Below are 23,886 nucleotides of genomic sequence, written 5' to 3' on the forward strand. Positions count from 1 at the left end.
GTGAGATTTAGTATTTTTAAATAGCCTTAAGTAGGGTTAAGTAGTATAAAGTAGCACATTAGGAGAACAAAAGTGGAATTAAGTAGTGTTAAGTGGTCTTAAGTAGGGTTAAGTAGCATAAAGTAGTATACAATAGAAGAAGAAAATATGTATTAAGTAGCATCAAGTAGAAGAAAAATGGGATTAAATATTTTTAAGTAGGGTTAAGTAGCATAAAGTAACACATAGTAGGAGGACAAAAGTGAGATTAAGCAGTGTTAAGTAGCTTTAAGTAGCACATAGCAGGAGAACAAAAGTGGAATTAGGTAGCATTTAGTAGCTTTAAGTAAGATTAAGTAGCATAAAATAACATATAATAGAAGAAGAAAAGATGTATTAAGTATCGTTAAGTAGCATTAAATAGGGTTAGGTAGCACTAAGTAGGTTTATGTAGCATTGAGTAGTAGAATAAAAAATGAATTAAATAGCATAATTAATTATTTTTAATAGACTTAAATAGGGAAGTAGCATAAAGTAGAACATAATAGAAGAAGAAAAGTCAAATTAAGTAATTTTAAACAGGGTTAAGTAGCACATAGTAGGAGAACAAAAGTGGGATTAAGTAGCGTTAAGTAGGGTTAAGCAACATAAAGTAATATATAGTAGAAGAAAAAAAGATGAATTAAGTAGGGTTAAGTAACGTTTAGTAGGTCTAAATAACATTAAGTAGTAAAATAAAATATGGATTAAGTAGCCTTTTTAAGTAAGATTAAGTAGCATTAAGTAGATTTACGTGGCATAAAGTAGAACATAGTAGAAGAAGAAAAGTGGGATTAAGTATTTTTAAGTAGCGTTAAGTAGCATAAAGTAGAAAATAGTGAAGAACAAAAGCGAGATTCAGTAGCGTTAAGTATCCCTGAGTAGGGTTAAGTAGCATAAAGTATCATATAGTAGAAAAAAAAAAAGATGGATTAAGTAGGGTTAAGTAGCATTAAGTAGGGTTGAGTAACATTAACAAGGTTTAAGTAACATTAAGTAGTAGAAAAAAAAGATGAATTAAGCAGTGTTATTAAGTAGGGTTAAGTAGTATTAAGTAAGTTTAAGTATCAGTAAGTAGTAGATAAAAGATGGATTAAGTAGGATTAAATAACCTTATTAAATATTTTAAGTAGGTTTAAGTATGATTAATAACATAAAGTAGCACATAACCGAGGAAAAAAAGTGGGATTATGTAGCGGTAAGTAGCCTTAAGTATGGTAAGTAGCATGAAGTAGTAAATAGTTGAAGAAGAAAATAATGATTAAGTAGCGGTGAGTAGCATTAGGTAAGGTTAAGTAGCATCAAATAGGTTTAAGTAGCATAAACTAGAACAAAGTAGAGGAAGAAACGTAGCATTAAATAGTAGTAGAAGAAAAGATTAATTAAGTAGCCTTATTAAAAACTTAAAAAATCAAGGAAGTACTAACGTGTTCAGTTTAAAAAATAAAAATAAAAAATGAAAAGGAAAGCACAGCGGTTCCATAGAACACGTACATACGATTGCAGATTGGGTTCGCTGACTCATCTCTCTCTGTCACCCACACACACTCTCCCTCCTCTACTGGATACCGGCTAGGGTTTCGCAAAACCTTTCCATCAATTATTATTATAAAATAATGGATATACGGATGAACTAGCGTTTGTCGAGTGTTGAAAATGGCGGATATGAACCCATTTGATTTGCTGGGTGATGATGACAACGATGATCCATCTAACCTCATTGCTCTTCACCTCCAAAAAGTTGATCCAGCGGCTAAGAAACCCTCAGCTCCGGCGCCGCCGGCTAAGAAGCAGCCGGCTAAGCTCCCCACCAAGCCTCCTCCACCGACTCAAGCTGGTGAGCTTCACCTCAGCCTTTTATTTTGTTTCAAATGTTTGTGGATACAACTCGAACATATTGTTTAAGGGGGTGAAGATGAACAACAAGAAACAATATTTGACCTTGTAGGGATTAGTCTGATATTTCGACAACCTTCAGTTTGGAATAACTGGTAGTTTTCCTTATAAGAGAAATATCAGTGATGGAATGGAATGAAACCAGAATGAATACAAGAATCCCAATTATAATTTGAGATTGAGATGGAGTTTATTGATATAAAAATGGTTATATATTTAACTATTACTATATTTGTTAACAGATGGATTATTCTTTTATCCTATTTCTTGTAACTTCAAAAGAAAGAGAAGAATCCCATTCCTGCTGTCATTGATGCCTTTTGGCCTTGACGTTTCACTTGTTAATGTATACACTTCTTGTGTCTGATGCTAACCAGTTTGCTATTTATTCTTTTTTATAGTTCTCATACTTGTTGCTTGTCGTGTATTGTTTCTCAAAAGTGCTACCAAATTGTCTGGAATTAAGTGGGTCCACTTGAATAATGATCTGGTCTGGTCAATCTGCCTATAGGCTTCCGTTTATAGTCATTGCACTTGTGGTTCTTTTCCTCTTTTTGTTTGCAAGTATTCTAATTTGTACTTATTGCTTTTCTATTTCAATTGTGTAGTCAGGGAGGCAAAAACAGAATTTGGACGTGGAGGAGGTAGAGGCGGTGGACGTGGCTACAGCCGTGGTCGTGGTGGAGGTGGGTTTAATAGGGAAGCATCCAACAATGAGAATTTTACTCGCGACAGAGAATTTTCTGGTGGTGTAGCTGCACGTGAATACGTGGAAGGAGGAAGACCGTCTGAAAGACGTGGTGGTTATGGTGGACCCCGTACTTTCCGTGGTGGTCGTCAAAGTGGTTTTAGTAATGGAGAATTGCCTGAGGGAGACCGGCCTCGTAGGACATTTGAACGCCATAGTGGTACTGGCCGCGGGTAGATACATCTTTCTTTTCTGTGTTACCCTCGCCTTTTTTACCGTATTTGTAAAGCTGTCGCACTTAATTTTCACTTTATGAGCAGAGGTGAGATAAAGCGTGAAGGAGCTGGCCGAGGAAATTGGGGAACTGAAGCAGATGAAGTTACTCAGTGAGTTTTACCTTCTTACATAGCCTTAACTAACTAGTTTGAACATCATGTCATGTTCTATCAGTCTTAACTACCTAGTTTGAACTTTGAACATCATGCCACGTTCTATCTGTTGATTTGCTGTGTTGTCTATTTGAGGATGACTGATGAAGTAGCTAATGAAGTCGAGAAAAATCTGAATGTGGAGAAACCCTCCGCAGAGGAAGAAGCAGGAGGCGACAAGAAGGAGAATCCAGCTGCTGAAGCTGAGGACAAGGAACCTGAAAATAAGGTGAAGTCTTCTGTATCATACACAATACGATATTGATTGGACTTTGTAGATCCTTGTGTTGCCGCTTTGTCATTTAAGACATGCTATGCTCTAGAAACAGATGCTTAAGAGAGCCTGAGCAATCAGAATTTAACACGTTCCTTTTGAAGGCTCCGTGAATGTAGCAAGTTTATAAAATACCTTTTGCTTTTATAATCTGATAATTCCTCATCAATTAGAGTAAATATTTAATGCTTGTTCAAACTTGTCAGCTTTGTTAACAGAAGAACGTTGTGCAATCAGACCTTTTCTGTTCAGCACATTTGGTAAGGTCACGCTTAAAGCCATTAAAGGACATGTCTTTAAATATGCTATGAATAATATTGCTAAAGGGGCGCTTGAGCTATTAAGTTATGACTTAAATGTGCGTCACAGGCTGAACTCGCTTTCTTTTCCGGCGCTTCTTTGCAAGCACCAAGAATTCAAGGCATGGGCGTCAATTACCATGGACTCTGTCAAAGAGGAGTGCACTAAACTATAAATTTAGCTTGCAAAGCAATACGCTAATTGTTAAAGTAACACTTATGGTTGAATACAGTAGTTGCTACTTGCTAGGATGGGTAGGAACAATTTACTAACAATACACTTAGCTAATACATTTGAATTAGAAACTTACAGCTGCATTAGAAGAAATTTAAGCAGGGCTCTTTAATAGGAGTAAATGAGCTTTAAAATGGTTTTTGTACGTGTTTGGGACACTGCTCAATTGGAGTATGCTAAAGCAATTGAGTGGTATGCTATGACAATTGACATGCACTGGACCAATATTGCCTATGCAGTTGCTTTTTAATTAAAAAAAGGTTTTTGAACGTGATTGACATGGTTTTTGCTTCATAAATTATTTCACTTAATTTCAATCATTGTAATTCCTTTATCTATGTAGTTGTCCTTTGTATTTTTATATAAAATACGATTCTTGTTTAAACAACAACAACAACAACATACTCAGTGTGATACCCACAGGTGGGGTCTGGGAGGGTAGGGTGTACGCAAACCTTACCTCTGCCTTTGTGGGGCAGAGAGGCTGTTTCCGAAAGACCTTCGGCTCAAAGAAAGAAGAGAGAAGAAGAAAAGAAGAGAAAAGAAAGTGAAAGTGAAAGGAACAGAAAAGTGCTTCGAAGCAGATACAAAAGGTATAGCTGTAAAATAGCAAGATACAATGCAAATGTTCAACAGATGGTAATGCACATCGAACAACAAGAAACTACGTGAGTACTAAATAATATTGCTAATAACAAGAGGCAAAACAACTGCAGCAATAAATAGTAAAACACATCGAAGCATAAGAGACTATGCGATAAGTGAATTCCACTACCTACTAACCTTCTACCCTAATCCTCAACCTCCATACCTTCCTATCTAAGGTCATGTCCTCAGTCAGCTGAAGTTGTGCCATGCCTTGTCTAATCACCTCCCCCAATTCTTCTTCGGCCTACCTCTGCCTCTCCTATCTCCTACTACTGCTAACCTTTCACACCTCCTTACTGGTGCATCCTTACCCCTCCTCTTCACATGACCGAACCATCTCAGCCTTGCTTCCCTCATCTTTTCTGCCACTGATGCCACTCCCACCTTGCCCCGTATAACTTCATTTCTAAACATGTGAGCATCCTCATCTCTGCCACCTTCATCTTTTGAACGTGAGCGTAATAATTATTTATTCTGCAGTACAAAATGTTTTAAATGTTTTTCCATTTGCATATGCCTGTACAGAAGCACGCGTTTTAATTGCTCTCTGTGCTGAAATTAATAGACTCAGGCGCTTTTTTACGTAGTTCAGGCAGAAGTTTCATTAGTAGTAGAAGCTTTCCAAGTGTAGTTCTAGTTGTGGTTGAACTAGTACCTAAAACATGGTGGAGTTGCAGGTGATAGAACTAGCACTTAAGACATTGTTGTTGGTTGCTACCAGTTCACTGAAAGAGTTGGTGCTTCGCAGCAGATGATTTATCGTTAGAGAATTCAGGTAAATTTGTACATTACTTTCATGTTAATGTAATTCATGTTCCTTGAATGAATAGGAGATGACCCTTGAAGAGTACGAGAAGTTGCTAGAAGAAAAACGGAAGGCTTTGCAGGCACTTAAAACTGAGGAAAGGAAGGTCGACACTAAAGTGTTTGCATCCATGCAACAGCTTTCAAAGAAATCCAGTGATGATGAAATCTTCATTAAATTGGTGAAATTCTTGAGACATTCTGTCCTCTACTCATGTTTGATGCCTAGTTATCTTAAAAGCATCGCTTGATATACTTCTATGCCATGATTTTTAGGGCTCCAAGGATAAGCGAAGAGAGTCTGCTGAGAAGGAAGAGAAGGCAAAGAAGGTACTTCTTCGGCATATGCGTTCCTGATACTTATTTAGCCAGTACATACTTTTCTTATACTGCTGAATAGTGCTTTACCAAGCTTTATGAACCATGCGTCCAGTCTGTTACAATTGTTATATGAACAACACATCCAATCAGTTATAATTGTTATTGATTTTATGCACAAAAACAGTTATTTGTACTCTTTTTGGATGCTGTTGCATGTGTGTCGATGAAAATGGTATCATGTGTCAGCACTGTTGTAGAGAGGATATTTAAGTTGTATTTCCTCTACAAGTCAGGCCTTTGTTTCTTTCAAAATTTCTGGTAATGCTTCTAGATTTGCTAATATATAGCTCTTATAGTGCCATGCTACAATTTTTATAGAAAGAAGTCCTTTATCCACTCTTATACATGTGCATGACAGGCTGGAGTTGATTGAGATGAGGCGTCAATCAGCAAAAAATGAGAGAAATTTGTAATCTAATCTTCTTTTATCTTTCTTTGGCTTTAGGCAGTCAGCATTAATGAGTTTTTGAAGCCTGCTGAGGGTGAGAGGTATTATGCACCTGGTGGTCGAGGTCGAGGTCGTGGCCGTGGTTCTAGAGGAGGTTACAGTGGAGCCAACACGGCGAGCAATGTGGAAGCTGCCCCTCCCATTGAAGATCCGGGTCACTTCCCTACATTGGGTGGCAAGTGATGATTTGTTAGTGCTTTCCTCCCATGTCCAACAGGCAAATTGACTAAAATAATCGAGTGAAAATGTCAGTTTCTGACGGTTATGCCTTCAATGTAAATTTCTTGCCTCCATGTGATCCCCTCTGTAGTGTTTTTCTTTTTTTCCTGACGTGTCACTCGTTTGATATACTGGGTTATATGAAGCACATTAACTTAACGCATGAGCTGTTTCTTCGAAAGTTTTTTTTATAGTAATGTTCTCTTTTTAAGTCCAACTCTTTTGCTTAAATAAAAACATACCACAAAAGGTGCTTTATGTAGTTGCATTAACTTCCCAGTTACAGCTTCCCCACTCCCACCCTCCGCTATCCATGGGAGGGGGGGTGTTGGGATGGCGGTAAACCGGTAATTAGTTAATCTGACTTCTTGTGCGTTGACTAAGATAGCAGGGTAATTGTGTCCTGATTAGGGACGAATACTTGTACGATTGTTAAGTCAAAATTATAATAGCGATGACTAGCGAGTAACCGTTGGGGGACTTTGAGTGCAGACCTATGGTGGGGTTAAACAGTTTTTTGGTGAGTCTATTTGACTTGTCTTATTTTGTTCCATCCTCTCAATGTATCTCAAGTCTTGTTAAAAAGGATTTCGTCACTTGTCTTTCTTCATCTAATGAAGGTTGTTCCTGCTATTTTCCGTCACAATGGCTATTGTTCTTTTCTTTCATGGATATTCTCTGCAAATCTTTCATCATTATGTATTTTTTTGGGCTCAACAGAAGCATCTACTTCTAAGTGAACTCAAAGAGCATGAACATCTCTCGTCATGGGTAAGAAGTCAAATTAACTAAGTTCACTACCCCCACTCTCATGGATAGCAGAGGGTGGGAGGGTGGGAGTGTGGACCTTGTAACCGGAAAGTAACACAACTATATAAAGCTCCCTTTTTTTCGAAAAAATTCAGCAAATGATCACGTGGTATCTTTTTATTTAGGGAAAAGGGTCAAATATACCCTTCTACTTTAATTTATTGGCTAAATTTGTCTTCCGTTAGTTAAAGTAGTCAAATATACCCCCTCCCATTACAAGTTGAGGCTAAATATACTCCTACCGTTTGCAAAATTTCAAAAATATCCTCATTTCTAACATATTTCCACATAAATAAGTCTAGTCGGTGACATGGGCGCCACATGGCATTTAACTTATTCTATGTGGTGCCTATGTGACAACTTTTTAAAAATTAATTTGGAAAATTGATTTTTCATTACAAATCTGTTAAAAATAGTTTTTATTAAAAATCTAAATTTTTTTCGCTTCTTAAAAAAAAATTTCTGGAAAATTGTATTTTTTTTATTAAAAAAATCTGGAAAATGATTTAAAAAAAAATTATTCCAGATTTAAAAAAGAAATTAGGACACTTTAAAAAAAAAATTCCAATTTTCGAGAATATATTTTTTAAAAACGGGTTTTATTAAAACAAAAAAGTTTCAGATTTTTAATAAAAGTCATTTTTTTTCAGATTTATTTTAAAAAAATAATTTTCTAGATTGTTTTTAAAAAAATTGCCACGTAGGCATCACATAGAATAAGTTAAATGTCATGTGGCGTCCATGTCACCCAATTCTAATGACTGGATTGCTTTGTTAGAAATGAGGAGTATTTTTGAAACTTTGCTAACGGTAGGGGTATATTTGATTACTTTGGCTAACGGAGGGCAAAATTAGACAATAAATTAAAGTAGAGGGGGTATATTTGACCCGTTTCCCTTTTATTTAAGTAACTAGTGTCATTTGGGCCGCGCTAAGCTCGAGCCCAAACTGACGTTAAAATTTTAATTTGTAGATATCTTTTAAATTTATCTGTTTTTGCTGCTTTGTTTTTGTAACATCAATCTGATACTTCGAAAGACTTCTAAAATATTAAAGTACAAAAACGTACCTGAAAATTAAAGGAAAGTACAAAAACGTACCTGAAAATTAAAGGAAAGTATCTTTCTTAGTTTATATATTAGATTTAAAAAAAAAAAAAATCAAACATTTGAAAGCTCTTCTAATTTCCATTTTACTTAAATTTTTTGAAATTAAAGTCTGTGATCATCCAAATTGAGGTTTCATAAGTTAAATTAATTTCATTTGTTTCTTTGAATTGAATCCATATTGGCTAACTTATTTTTTACCAAAGATATTACAATATTCAATGTATGTCAAATATATTTGATGCGCAAATATTGTTGCATGATGAAATCAATAAAGTTAACTTACAAATAAATATAAATAATTCAAAGGCTTGATATTACAAGAATTTTTTTGTAGATTCTTTCAAGTTAAATCAGAAAAAAAATACTGAAAAGTCAATAGAATTAATTGTTCTGACTCTAATCTTTCTTTTACCTTCCAAAAGGTGTATGTTAATAAATAACATTTGTTTACCTTTTCTTAATCTAATAAACCATTTTATGAAATCTACATTGTAATAACTTTTTCATGTTAAACGTAACTATTTTATCCTAAACTATATAAAATATTGATTATCCGATATTTTGCAAAATATTTTAATATTTAAGAAATAGAAAAAAAAATATAATTTTTGCAATTGTCTAGTATTATTACTGTTTGAAAATCAAATTGTTTTTCTTTAACTACATTATTTTTTCAAACATTTTCAAAATATATAAAACTAATATTTTATAGTTACTCTTTTAATATAGTAAATAAATTTTATTTTAATAGTGTGAGCACATAAAATTTATTAATTAACTACCATACTTCGAAATTCATTTTTTCGATTGAGATGGAGGGACTGTAATTTACATTTTTGAAGTATTTAACAATGATATAAGTAATTTATATTTATTTTCTTAATCTAAAACTTTATCCAAACTTAAGTGAAATCTTTATAAATTATTTGCGTTCACCAGCATGTACGACATAAGATTGTAGGAGAAAATTAAAAAGAAATTACTAAATGGACAAATAAAAAATTAAATTAGCAAATGATAAATAAATAATAAATAGTATTATAAGACTAATATTTTAGTTCAATAATTAAGCCTATATTAAGATAATATTGAATGACATGATAACTCTTTATGTGTTCATAATAAATTCTTAAAGAAAAACATAATTTAAAACAAGTTTAATAATATTTTCACATAAAAGATTAAAAAATGTATGAGTATGCTTTTAGGGGCCTCTATAACCTTTTTCATAATCATCACTTTTAGGGGCATGAAAAAAGTCCTCAAAGTTTTCAAAATTTACCAAAATATGTGAAGATTCACAAAGCCATTAAAAATTTAATTAGGGGTAAAAAGAGTAAAAAACAAATTCACGTGAAGACTACAAAAAATAGGAATTCTCCCGTATATATAGTAGTAAAAGTAAAGTAATAAAAAATAAATTTGACCTTAAAAAATAAATTTGAGACCTAAAAAGTAATTGATTAAAAAGTTTAACGTTAAATTGAAAACTTTTATACAAATACCCTTGATTGTCCCTTATATATAGTAGTAAAATGAGTTTGACTTAAAAAAAGATCAGACGGTTAAGGATGGTGGTAGGTGAGAGATCTGGATGGTGATAGGTGAGTGCAGGTGTGAATAAATAGCAGAACCAATCAAAAGGGCCAATCTAGAAAATTGAGTTTGGATCTTGATGGAAATGGGAAGCCAAATGGCGGTACCTTTGAAAGAAACCTTCTTCATATCACATGGTTCACCAATGCTTTCGATAGATGATTCTTTACCCGCTAGACATTTCTTGAAATGCTTCAGAGAGAAAGACTTCGCACAGAAGCCCAATTCCATCTTGGTTATCTCTGGTCATTGGGAGACTTCAGAGCCTACTGTGAATTGCATCACTGGCCTCAATGATACTATTCATGACTTCTATAACTTCCCCCAACAGATGTACCAGTTAAAATACCAAGCACCAGGAGCACCAAAATTAGCCAAAAGGGTAAAGGAACTGCTCAAGTCATCTGGATTCAAGCAAGTGCACCAAGATGATAAACGAGGCCTGGACCACGGTGCATGGGTGCCTCTTATGCTCATGTATCCAGAGGCTGACATCCCAGTGTGCCAGCTTTCTGTCCAGACAAAGAAGGATGGAACCCATCATTTTAATATTGGTAAAGCATTGGCCCCTCTCAAGGAAGAGGGTGTCCTCATAGTTGGTTCTGGATCTGCAACTCACAACTTGAGGGCTTTAAGTGATGCGTCTGGTGTCGCTTCTTGGGCTATGGACTTTGACAATTGGCTTAAGGAATCACTTGTTAATGGAAGGTATGAAGATGTAAACCACTATATGACAAAAGCACCTTGTGCCAAACTTGCACACCCATACCCTGACCACCTGTATCCCTTACATGTTGCAATGGGTGCAGCTGGTGAAAATGCCAAAGCTGAACTTATTCATCATAGCTGGAGCAGACATGCTCTTTCTTACGCCTCCTACAAGTTTGAGTCCCAGCCCAAGTAGCCTTTGCTGACTGAAGAATGTTAATGTGCATACTTTATCTGTTCAAAAGCATTTAGATGTATCAAATAACTCGAGCCGTATTTAATGGCTTTGAATGTATATCTCTATCGTTCTATGAGCAAATATTTAATGGCTTTGAATGTATCTCTGTCGCTCTATGAGCAAATGGTGATGATTTGACCTTGATCCATTAATAAGAAAAACTAATTACTTCTGCGTGGTAATTTCTTCTTCATATGCATAACTAGAACTGTTCAAATTGAAGTTCAAAATTCCAAAACGTGTCTTCTCCTGTAAAGCAATCCAAAGCAAGTAGGCATGTCCCATATATCTTTACGCATAGATTGCCATATTCTCTCGAGTACGGGCAAATTAGTTTAGACGCTCACACACTGTCCACAGTAGAGAAGAGCTAAGGCACCATGCTAATGTTGGGCAAAGAAGATTACGGGGACCACGATAATGTCGGCCATAATAATAATAATAATAATAAGGGACGACGCCAATCAAATAGGCGTCTGTGCTAAGCACATTTTTTATGAAATGCTGACCCTCCGTGACACACGATAAAAAAGAGTTGGTCACAGAGACGTTTGAGAGCATTTGCATGTTCACCAGTATAGCTTTCTGCTGAACTATGAGAGATTTATTTAAAGATGTTAAGCAGAAGCACGCCTAAATATCAAAGTTCAACAAATAATGCTAAGATCATTATGTTCCAATTTGTACACTTCAAGAAAAAGATACTTTTATCAAGAAATAAAAGGATATATCTAGCTGTAAGGATTTGCACGACAAGGCCACAAGGGTAAACATTGTTGTTGATTAGTGAGAATACAGCAGACATGTCATGGATGAGCCAGCAAGCAAATAGCGGACGTTCTCTTGTAATCAAGACGAGCAGCAACCACTATTCTGACTGACAGGCTGTCCGCGAATATTTACGGTTGGAGGCTGGGCAGAATTTGTGGCCGGTTGACTTGCCATACTGCAATCAGGAAGCCAAAGAGAAGGAAATAAAAGATTATTTGGGGGACCTGTTATAGTATCAAGTGGAGTATTACATGGGATGAGGCCAAAACCAAGCTAACTGCTATATCTTCCATTTAGAATTTTTCTTTTTGGTGTGTGTAGATGCTATAATGGTTGCATTTCCATGACCATGTTTAAATCCATTTTATGGCATCAAATTGGATCCTAACTGGAAGATGACTACATTTGCTATCTAAAATCTCTCTCAATTTTCTGTACCAAACAATTGTCAGAAAAGCAAGTGATAAAAGTCAATAAGTATCTGTCTCCCAGAAAACAGAAGTAATTGAATTTAATCAACAATCAGGCCACAACTTGGATAGGCTATAAAAGACACCAATAATAGCACAATTTAAATATGAGGAACGCATTTACCTATTCTTGATAGCAGCAGTCATAGCCATGAAAGACTGTTCTACATTACTAGCATCTTTCGCACTGGTCTCCAAGAATGGAATACCAATTTCATCAGCAAAGGCCTAAAAATAAATTTAGTATAAGATTGTTTCCATTTAAAGACAAAGGATCATTAAATATCTGCAAGAAGATGATTCACCTTAGCCATTTCATATGACACAACTCTATTAGCAACGAGGTCAGATTTGTTCCCAACAAGAATTTTGTTAACATTTGGGGTAGCATAACGATCAATTTCACTCAGCCACTGCTTCACATTATTGAAGCTCTCCTGATCCGTCACATCATAAACAACCTAGAAAGAATGTCAATAGGTACAGAAAGCAGTTGACATTAAACTCTACAGGCAACTAATTACTATTTATATTTTCTTAAGAAAAAATAAGGTCACTACTCACTATTATGCCATGGGCTCCACGATAGTAGCTGCTAGTGATAGTCCTAAAACGCTCTTGTCCAGCAGTATCCCACTAAACAGTGGCAAAAATAGAAAACACCAATATCTTGATTTCATTAAAAGTTCAGCGCAACGAAATCTGTAACATGAAAGGCCTGAAGCAGAAGTACAGGTAAGTCTTACAATCTGAAGCTTAATGGTCTTCCCATCTTGCTCTACTGTCCTGATTTTCTACACAAAATTATTGGGACATTTAGTAAAATCGTGATAACATAGAGGTAAAAATGCTCTGGCTGAAAACATCAAAGAATTTCAACCATGTGTAAATCGAGTAGCGCATCAACTATTAAAGTATCTTACAAAATCGACTCCTATTGTGCTTATGTAGCTCTCCTGATATGTGTCATCCTGATGGTAAAAAGAGACAAAACAGTCAGCTAACATTTGCAGAAGAAAACTTGAAACGACATTAAACTATATTCTGATAAACTTTTCAGCAGGGTGAGAATCACTGAGTTCACGATTAAGAATCTCTAACAATGAAAGCTACACAACCAGCAATAAGTTCATCATAATCATCCAGATGTTTACAGGGCGAACATGAAACTTCATACAATGACCATGCCTCTGAATTATGTACATGCATGTTTGTTGTACATTTAAGTTTCACTTCTTTCTTATTCTCTATTGGAAGGAGCAACTATCATGGGAGGAGTAATTTTCTACGAGATGGTGATCCTTAATTTCAGCTTTATTGTAAAGCAAGCGAGCAACTCCACCAGGGCACTCAAGTAGACTCTAGCAGTTGGAAAGTCCAGGATTTTCCTCATTCTTCACTTATGACAACAGACAATGACGAGGGGTCAAAGACGAAACAATTCTCTGACATTACTAGAAGAATGACCCGTCTTTAATCAATGATAATCCATGTATGCCACACCCCAAAAAGAAAAAGAGAAAAGGAGACGGATATTTCAGAACAATTTTCTAATGACACCCTCACGCCAGATGGTCATTCCAGATCCGTTATCGCAAAGCAACAAATAAAATGATTTAGACCACCCTGCGTCCATGGCAAGGGAAACTGCTGTCCGTGTGGCAAACAACACAGTAGATGGACCAATCACAGGAAAGAAACTGGCAGAAAAGGAACTGTCATGTGGCATTTTTATGGTGATAAGACGGTACGTCCGGAAAGGATAAAAAGTAACAACTCCCTTCCTTCCCTTTTTAAGAAGTTAAAAAGAACCACAGTGAGGATCGTGAACTTTAAAACTTTAAAATAAATATTTTAATGCAGGGAATAGCAGTATCAAATTTGGTTTCAGGTCAGTTTGACAGTAAGCTCTATGTATTTACATTAAATAAGCAAGCGTTTACCTCATTGATTATATCCTGCATCTCTCACATACATGATTCAAAATCACTATATTCCACTACATTTGACATCTTTAAGTGGCATTTTCATTGTAGACATAGATTGTCAAACACTATAGGTATTCACCAGATATACTTTCAATAGAATTTACATGGAGATTACCCATCAAAAATAAAAAAAGAATTGCGATGGCTATTATTATAGCAAATAAAAGACAAAATTCTTAAACCAAGACAGTATACTTAAATTAGCTTCATATGGTACTTATTACAACAACATACCCAGTGTAATCCCACAAGTGGGGTCAGATGGTACTTATTCTGTCCCATAATTGTCCTTCACTTCCCTAAGAGTCAAAGAGGTCATCTTTGACCAAAGTTTATAGATATTATGTCATCATTTTGAAAGGGTAAAATTGCAACTTATAATGCTTTGTGCAGCTTCTAATACAAGTGGATAATCTAAGTCCAATTTAAGACCAAAGATGGGACCAAATGACCTCAAACAATGAGATACGACTAGAATTATGGTACATGAGTACAAAGTTGGATTGGATTTGTAATTTCAAGAAGGCTATCGGCAATTGCTGCAGATTGTAGCATTGCATGCTTGAACTGAATTGAAACCGGTTTGCTGTTCCATTCAATCATATCATTTTCATTCCTTTTCCCTTTTACAATACATACAACAGAAAGCAAACGCCACTCACAATAAATTTGCAATTAAGCTTCTGAAAAGTTAATTTCTTATTCATACTGGTCATTACTTTTGCTGTCTAGGCTTCTGAATATGAAAATTTGGTGAAGGACCTAGGGTATTGTGGAATAGGGGGATTTTTGAAGGTGGAATAGGTTCTTCGAGGTTCAAAAAGATAGGACAATGAAAGTTAGAATAAAAGCACACCGCAGAACCACCCAAAAAGATCTGCACTACTGGATTAAAAACAGATGAATGAGAACTTTCCCCAAATTCAACAATAAAAATGATTTTTTTCGTAAGTTAATAAAAGAAAATGGAACCAAAAAATGAAGACATGGAGAATCCAGCGGCCGGTTTGTATGGCCGTGATGCTCCTTAAATCCTCCATTTATTTAGTCAATCACGACTTCAGTAGGTACGTCACACAAAGAAAGGTAACACAAGCACTAAAGAAGAAAGTCAGTATAGACAATTCCAAGATTGGAAAACTTACAGCAAATCTCAAAAGGAGACATGACTTCCCAACACCAGAATCGCCAATAAGCAAAAGCTTGAACAGGTAGTCACTGCACGGGAAGCACAACAAATATAATTATAATATAGATCCAATAGCTTGCAGATGTTAAAAGTTACATATTTAAGCACTGCCCTAGATGGCAAAGCTAAATGCAATTACTTTTTTGAAATGAAAGCACCAAACATTAATAGACATACCAATTAAGAAAATGCAATTACTTTTTTGAAATGGAAGAAATAATTATTATGTCAACGCAATTGCAGAGAAGTTTGTTGTCTGGCTATATATGCGTAATTTGGCAACATCTACTGGCCATTTTGGGATTAAATTTGATCCTCCTACTAGATTTCGCTATAACTGTATGAAACTGCGGAAGTTCTACATTTACATATTACTCACTAGATATTCAAATTTACTTTGCTTTTGAGTAAATTTTATTGCACAACATTAGCAGCAGACCAAGACAAAGTAGTTTTTACATTATAAAGATCATCATACACTGTTATAGTATGGTTATATTGTATTACACCAAGATGTATTCTAGAATGAAGTTCATGAGAAAAACTGATGCTCCATCCATTCCACCTTATATGATCAATTTATATGACTCTTCAAAATTCTTTCCTGAAATAACTACTACAGTACTTATTTTTTGGGAATAGAAATAGGTCAAAAAATGATAAAAGGGAATACTATAACTTAGGCTAGTAAGACAATGCACAAATTATCACTACCTGTTTAGCAAGGAAATTCAATCCTGAGGTATTTTTAATCTTCTCAAACGACGTTGGATTGCTGATTTCAGTGACTTAGGGTTTATAGGTGAAATTGACTATTGCGATACACATAAGGATGTTTTCAATTAATCGAATAAAAATATTGAAATGAAAAAAGAGTTAGAAAAGGAAATTGAATAACAGAAAGTAATCAGAAGGGATAGTTGTGGAAATAAGAAAAGGAATATGGAGAAGGGAACTTACTATTCTGTATTCATTGGGATGCCGGAATATGAGTGGATTTACCGGCGAGAATTGGGCGGAATCTGATTCTTCAGATGCAAAATTGTTGAAAGACGCTGAGGGCCGAGAGAGAGAGACAAAGAGCTCCTGCAATCAACACACGTAAAAGGACAAAATGACGAAGATGTCCTTATGTTTTGGCTAGATCTAAAATAATCCCTTAAATATAATTGTGGTCCTTTAAACTTGTCAGATAGAACACTTTTTGTCTTCGATAAATATTTAACAACGTTTAATATTTAAGGACTTGTTAAAAATAATAATTTAACAGGTACAAAAAATAATAATTTAACAGGCACTCACATTGAAGGTGCAACTTTGCAATATATATATTTTTTTTTTATCAATTTATGGTTTCTGATTTAATTTTTGCTATTTTTATGTAATTTTTTTTTTTTTTTTTGGTAACTAATGTAAATTACCATTAACAACCAAAACCATCACACCTAAAGAGCACCTAAAACTCCAACCACCTTTCAGGAAGGGTGTTAAGAGAGTTAAGCCTCCAATAGACCTCTAATTACATAATAATCTCTGTATCAACCTATTACTCCTCTGAGCCTTCTTGGACTGTCTTACTATCTCTAGCCTATCCATAAACTCTTTTTTAATTTGTATTATCACTGTATCTATATTTACATTTATTCCTTTAAACAGTCTCCAATTCCCAGCCTTCCAAACATGGTATATAACTGCTCCCCAAAGTGCTGCAGCTATCTCCTCCTGAAATTGTTTCCAGTGCTTCCCTTTAATTCTCTCCAAGACCTGTTTTGCACTGCCTGTTGGGATATGAAAACCAGCCCATTGTGTTATTTCACATCTCATCCTCTTGATCCACTCAAAATTATCAAATAAGTGACTGTGTGTTTCCTCAGTCAGCTTATCACATAAACAACAGGTAGCATCCTCCACTGGAATGTGAAGTCTAATGAGCCTCTCTTTAGTCAGCAATCTGTTCTTTACAGCAAGCCAGAGGATAAATCTATGCTTCCGTTGAGCAATTCTACTCCAAATGAGTTCTGCAGTTCTAAGTCTTCTTTGTGTACCCAATAAAGCATTGTAGCTCTTAGTGATTGAATATTATCCTCTTTGTGACAGCAAGTATGTATCCTAAGAATACCATCCCTGCATGTCCACTCTGAGAGCATTCACCTTCTTCCAATACCAGCTTGAATCCACAGGAGGTATATGAGTCCAGATATTTAGAATTTGCTTCATATACACTCCATGGACCCATTTAACCCATAATACATCCTTTTTCACTGCTATGTGCCATAACAACTAACCAACAGATGCCATATTCCACACTTTGCTACCTTTGACATTTAGACCACCTAGTTTCTTAGGAAAGCATATCGTATCCCAAGAAACCAGTGCTATATTTCTTGCCTCCCTTTTGTTTCCGCACAGATATTCCCTGCATTTCTGATCAACTTCTTTCAACACACTTGGTGGCAATATAAATACTTAGCCCCAGAAGCTATAAATGGAGAACAACACAGCATTAATAATTTGGAGTCTCCCTGCATAAGATAATTGTTTAGCATAGGCTGTGGTGATTCTACTGGTTAATTTCTCAGTGAGTTGCTTGCACTCCATCTTGCTCCACCCTTTAGATGACAGAGGCAGGCCCAAATATCTGATTGGGAATGTGCCAATGACAAACCCAGTTTTTTCCAACAATTGTTGTTTAGTATGATCATCAACTCCAGCTATAAACAAGCTTGATTTCTCCATATTTGCCCGCAGTCCAGTTGCATCACTGAAATATGATAATGCCTCCACCACCCTTGTGACTGAACTCATGTTGCCTTTGCAAAAGACCATAAGATCATCGGCAAAGATCAAATGAGTAAGTAAGAGTTTTTGGTAATTTTTGGTATTGTAAGTTTTGAAATTTGGATTGGCACTGCTGATTTAATAAATCTGTTTCCCACAATTCATGTTGAATATAGTAATTAGAGCGTGTTAAATTTTTAACTGAAATCAAATACTTTTACATTTTTGTTATTTTAAAGAGAAGGCGTTGATACTTGATATGAAGATTAGTCAATTACACTGTGTGCTTTCTACTGTACTTAAATTCGAGAAATGTCCCCTTCAATTTTAATAATTATGGAAATCATAACTAATTATTACATGAGAGTAAATTCCATCACTACTCCTCATCGTATGACCATGAGTACGAGGATTAATCAATTACACTGTTGCTTCCTATTTAACTAAAGTTGAAAATTGTCTCCTTCAATTTTAGTAATTACACATGTATAATATGAGAGCAAATTCGATCATTACCCCTTGACCAGTGGTCATCGGTCCACAACATTAGAAGAATCATTTTAAAAGATGGCTCGATACACCGATAGTGTAAACTAATTAATTTATAATCATTCCGTAGAAGTAATTCGAAAGTAAGACTTGATTGATGTTTTAATCATTTCGGATATCATTTCAACTAATTGACATAAATATATATAATAGACAAAATAAAATTTAAGCCAAATATTGATGATAATCATGAAATTTACTGATATGACACCAAACAACATTAATGTCTGTATACTACAAATAAGAATTCAAGAGGTTTCGAAGCTCCACAATATAGTTTAATCAATTTAGAAAACGAAGACTCAAGAGAACTTGACCAAGAGACGAAGAAGAGTGAGAGAAGCAATATGATTTTCACGGATAGCTTAATTAGTGTTCTACAGAGGATTAATTTTCTATGTTAGCACTTAGCCAACATCATTCTTGTCTTGATTAAGGGTGTTAATGTGGAAATAGAGCCAATGGATCATATGAAATTGATGTAAAATCATCCTTTCTGCTAGTAATATTAAGCAACTAGTGAAGAAGGCCGCGCTTCGCGGGGTTATAAATAACATTAGTAAATTTATGAAGTTATTAAACATAGAATAGATGAAAATTTTCATTTCATGTATATTCTTATGATCTTTTAATTTATACATAATTTATTTATTTATAATAGAATTTATTAGATGAGCACCATTTTTCATTAGCATATTCTAAAAGTGGATAAAAGAAAGAGAATGCGTGTGCGTGTATGCGTAATTTTCATACATACATGAATTTTTGGGAATAATTGGGAACTCAAGGTGCAGTATTTGTCCCCTTTTAATTCTTTTTTACTGTTATTCCCGTCTTCTTTTTTAACCATTTCTATTCATTAATGTCACCCTAAAATCTTACTGCATCAAATAAGCTCCAATTCAAGAAAAGACACATTTCTTCCATTCTATCCTTTGTTATTTTTTCTTCTCACCTTTCGACGTCTCAGAATATCAAATAATCTAAGTTGTTAATATTGAGCACAATAAATAATGATGTGTTATGATTTTGAGTAAAAAAGAAAAGGAAAAATGAAAGACTTGGGTTTTTAATTTTCGTGCATAATAACAATCGATCAATAAAGAATGCATCTATAATATTAGTAAACAATGTAATTAGCCTACGATGAGTCTCTTTTAGCAAAATCTTTAAAACTGGTTAATTGAAATAAGCTCTTGTTTTGAAACTATAGAGTTAGTTATCCTATTTTGGAATATCTATACATGAAGGGACATGATACAAGGTTAAAAAAAGATAAATTATATAATTTAAAACTACCATGATTTATATGCACAAAGCAAGTGAATCATGATAAATAGCGCTTGCGCTCTTACACAATCTTTATTACTTATAATATCACTTTCTAATTTAAAAAATTAATACAACAATTCTTTTGATAGTAATGTGATAAACGATGCTTGCTTAGCTCTACACTATTGTAAATATGCTTAGAATGATAATATTGAATTCTTTTACTATCTTACCAGTGATGTCTGTCGGACTCTAAGAGTTCACCAAACTGTTCAAGGTACTTAATTTTTCCCGAGCTTTCATCGTCTCCTTTTGAGTCTCCCAAGCCAAACCAACAATAAACACTATGGTGTAAGCCGTCCAAAAACCACTTCATAAGTAATCTTAGTTATGATTCTTTACCTTCATCTTCTTGTTCAAAAACCTTTTTTTTTTAGCTTATAAAAGCTACATGTCAATAAATAGTTTCGATGAAGGAACTTCAATATTTTTCAAGAGTTATTCTTTGAGTAATTATAATGGAAATGAAATTACATTTTTTTATTTATAAATAATGAAAAAAAAAACCTAAGTCCAATATAAAATTAGTACAATTATTCCCAAAAAATTAAAATAGGGCATTTATCCAGAAAAGATAAAATTATAACATTTGAATTCACACCATAACTATGTACAGGCTTGCAACAAACAAATGTATTAACAAAATTTGATATATCGCTAATGGCAATGTATTCTTCAAGCTTGAATTTGAAGAATACTTCACACAAATAAGACCATATGTCACTCTCCTCCCATTCCGAACAGATAAAAATTGCACACCAGAATTATATATAATTAATAATTGTGGCAAAAACAATAATAATGAGAAAAAACATAACGGAGATAAACTTCTTGTGGAAAGAGTTTCAAATGAAAAGGGAGAATGTTATGGAGCGGATGAATGTGCTTTACTATTTATAGTATCCAATTCAATTAGTAAACATAAGATGAAATGAAACTAACGTATATTTGAGTAATTACAATTCAATGAGCATTAAGGGCCTCTTTGGAAAGCCACCCAGGTAATTGGAATTGGGTGTAATTACACAGTTTGGCCTATTTGTTTGACCAAGTAATTACATTAAGTGTAATTGATAGGGTGTAATTACACTCTCTAATTCTCAAGGGGGGGCTGAGAATTGGGTGTAATTACACCATGTAATTACAGGGTTACTTTTTAGTTTGTTTATTTTTTTACTTTAATTTCTTTTTATTTTTAATTTCTATTATTTTAATTTTTTTTATTTTTAATATTTTTTTTATTTCTATTATTTTAATTTCTTTTTTAGTTTTACTTTTGAATTATTTTTATTTTTTAAAATGAATTTTTCTTTTTATATTATTTATTTTTCATTTTCTTTCTTCTCATTCCCAACCTTTACTTCTTGTGGTTCCACGTAATTGCTCGTATTTTTTTTAATTTTATTTTATTCATTTAGCATAACCTTGTTATTATTCTAATATTTGAAACTACACCTCTTAATATTGGAAAGAATGGTCATTAACAAACTTGACATATAACGAGTGACATTATTAAAGTAGAATTTCAAATGAGGTTATAGACTTATATTTTTCCTTTCTTTTGAATTATTTACTTATGTTACGTTGGAACTTACTTATGTAATGTTGGAATTTGACATAAGAGTATTATGTTGAACTTTTTCTTTTGGATTTTGAATTTAGGTTATTTTTCCAATTTTAAGTTATTTGCTTTCACATTGCATGTTGTTTATTTTTCACTTACATTTGATGGATTTTTTGTGTCAAACATTTGAATAATGTTATGGCATTATATTTATTAATATTATTTTTTTGTCAAACAACTAATCCATAATGTTCTCACCAAAAAAGTCTTCTTTTAAGTTTTATAATTAATTAAAATATCTTATTTTAAAAAATATATATATCAATTATTTTTGTTACAATATTAGTTACAAATATATGATTATTAATTAATATATTTTCAAGAAACAATGTGCTATTAAATAACTAATTTAATATCATTTATAAAGGCAATATTTTTAAATATTAATTTTAAATTTTTTATAATTAAATTTTATTTTTAAATTAAACTGATCACTAATTACACTTTGGTGAAACCAAACAAAGACGCTTGTAATTACACCGTAATTACGTTATGACAAACAAGCAATCGTTGTAATTACACTATTGTGTAATTACTACTACCCTAGTAGTTACACCAATTCCAATTACCAGGTGGCTTTCCAAACAGGCCCTAAGTGTACTTTAATTGGATTTTATTACAAGAGACTTAATATAGCATTACAGGGGATGCTACGTGAGGCCGGTCCAGACTTAATTGGAGTTGCTACGTGGGCTGGACTGGTTGATTTTTATATTTAATTGGGCTTTTATTGATAATAGACATTAATTGGTAGCAGAAATCAACCAAAATAATCTAAAAATAGGAGAAAAATGTCAAAAAAAAAGAGAAAAAAGATAAATGCTTCTTAACTTGATTTGATTGCTTCTTGGGGATGAAATTGAAGTCTAAACTAACAAAACTTCAACTTGATTTGATTGCCCTTTTCCCTCTGTACCAGCATTAAATCACATTTTTTGCTCGCCAATCGAATATAACCACCTACTTCATTTACATCCAATGTTACATATTTATCTTCCCCCTAAATATATTCTTCATTTCTTCAATTTTTTGTACTATTCTCAAAGAAAATACTTGGGCCTTAGTCTTAAATTCAAGATATGTCCGCCCAAATCAACATTCTGAAATAATGAAGTCGAATTAATTAATTAAATCAAATACTATAATATTCAAAATCAAAGTCGGTTAGGTTAACTAACTAGAGGTTACAACTACTGCAACCAAAACCTTAGATCGCAAATAAAAGGGAGCACATTCTCCTCATAAGGGATATAGGACATTTGAAAAAGATTTCGATGATTCCAAGGATCTAAGAATTCCACATGATCTTAATAATTCCGAGAGAAATAAAAGATATTCCGGGAAAAAAAGCTATTGATTACATATATAGCCTAGTTTTCTAATAAGGGAAAGATCCAAATTATGCACTTTTTTCCTCAAGGTCAATTCAAAGTACCGAATTTTTTTCTTAGATGTTAGAGATAACTTCGGTAGATCCATATTAAACTTTGTTAGAAGATGTGTGCGATACATCAAGGCCCATAGCACGAATTGCATAGATCTGAAACAATCAAGTAAATGGACATTGGACCTAAGCCGTCAATCAAAAAAACCGAACGGGAAGGCAGGAAGAACAGAACCGGTTAACCGTTAATTGTTTTCAATTCCGGTTCCATTTTTGAAACCGAAGCCGGACGGTTTAACTCTGGTTAAATTAAAATTTTTTTTTTTTTAAAAAACGTAGTTGGGGTAAGGTGGCCGAAATTGGACCGGTTGGCACCGGTCCATTTACAAAAATGGCCGTTGCCAAACGGTCAAATAATTAATTTTTGGCCCCCTCCAACCCCCCAAACTTTTTTTTTACACTTTAACCCATCCCTCACCCCTATATAAACCCTTCTTCATTTTCATTTTAATTCACACCAATTCACTCTTCTCTTTCTCTCAAATCTCAATCTCTCAATTATAGTTACTTTGCAATAATTAGTCACTTTATATTTCTCTCAAATAAATATTACAAAGTCTTATTATAGTTTCAATTATTAATTTTGCAATTATAATATTGTTGGTGGAGTTGGTGATTTTGCAACAATCCGAAGTAACTTTGGTGGATTTGCAATTCTAGCCGCCTTCACTTTGTTGGAAATTAATCCGGCAATTTGGTACCTTCGTTCCAACTCTATCTTTATTTTTCGCAATTTAATTTACGCAATTCAATTCTAGCAATTTAATTTGTTGTGATTTATTTGATTGTGATTTAAATTAATTCTATTTAATAATGTCAAAGAGATTAAGACGTGGTGCCGGTAGTAGTAGTGGTATTGTTAGGCGTGGGCTTAATGAGGAAACATTTGTGGAAGAAACACCTAATTTAGGTATTGATGTTGGAGGAAATAATCCACTTTTA

The 23,886-nt window shown here is 33.9% G+C and overlaps 3 protein-coding genes across 4 annotated transcripts; 2 read left to right on the plus strand and 1 right to left on the minus strand.

Moving 5' to 3' along the window:
* The first annotated feature begins 1,645 nt into the window (after positions 1-1,645).
* LOC132064141 (RGG repeats nuclear RNA binding protein A-like) lies at positions 1,646-6,497 on the plus strand. Of its 2 annotated transcripts, XM_059457037.1 has the most exons (8): positions 1,648-1,768; positions 1,799-1,855; positions 2,523-2,835; positions 2,923-2,988; positions 3,127-3,259; positions 5,317-5,472; positions 5,567-5,620; positions 6,117-6,497. In XM_059457037.1, the coding sequence occupies exons 1-8, from the start codon at positions 1,675-1,677 to the stop codon at positions 6,300-6,302; spliced, it is 1,059 nt and encodes a 352-aa protein (XP_059313020.1). In that variant the 5' UTR covers positions 1,648-1,674; the 3' UTR covers positions 6,303-6,497. The 2 variants fall into 2 exon arrangements, with proteins under 2 accessions (XP_059313019.1, XP_059313020.1); XM_059457036.1 differs by having other exon boundaries at positions 1,646-1,855.
* Positions 6,498-9,816: 3,319 nt separating this feature from the next.
* On the plus strand, positions 9,817-10,981 carry LOC132064144 (4,5-DOPA dioxygenase extradiol-like). The gene has a single exon (XM_059457039.1). It carries the CDS (start codon positions 9,933-9,935, stop codon positions 10,755-10,757), a length of 825 nt encoding a protein of 274 aa, XP_059313022.1. The 5' UTR covers positions 9,817-9,932; the 3' UTR covers positions 10,758-10,981.
* Positions 10,982-11,381: 400 nt separating this feature from the next.
* LOC132064145 (ras-related protein RABD2a-like) lies at positions 11,382-16,350 on the minus strand. The gene is made up of 8 exons (XM_059457040.1): positions 16,178-16,350; positions 15,174-15,246; positions 12,964-13,011; positions 12,787-12,834; positions 12,605-12,676; positions 12,346-12,501; positions 12,165-12,268; positions 11,382-11,745 (listed from the first exon to the last, which is right to left on the minus strand). The coding sequence occupies exons 1-8, from the start codon at positions 16,189-16,191 to the stop codon at positions 11,649-11,651; spliced, it is 612 nt and encodes a 203-aa protein (XP_059313023.1). The 5' UTR covers positions 16,192-16,350; the 3' UTR covers positions 11,382-11,648.
* Positions 16,351-23,886: the final 7,536 nt, after the last annotated feature.

This window comes from Lycium ferocissimum, chromosome 7 (assembly GCF_029784015.1).
Source record: "Lycium ferocissimum isolate CSIRO_LF1 chromosome 7, AGI_CSIRO_Lferr_CH_V1, whole genome shotgun sequence".
Lineage (NCBI taxonomy): Eukaryota > Viridiplantae > Streptophyta > Magnoliopsida > Solanales > Solanaceae > Lycium > Lycium ferocissimum.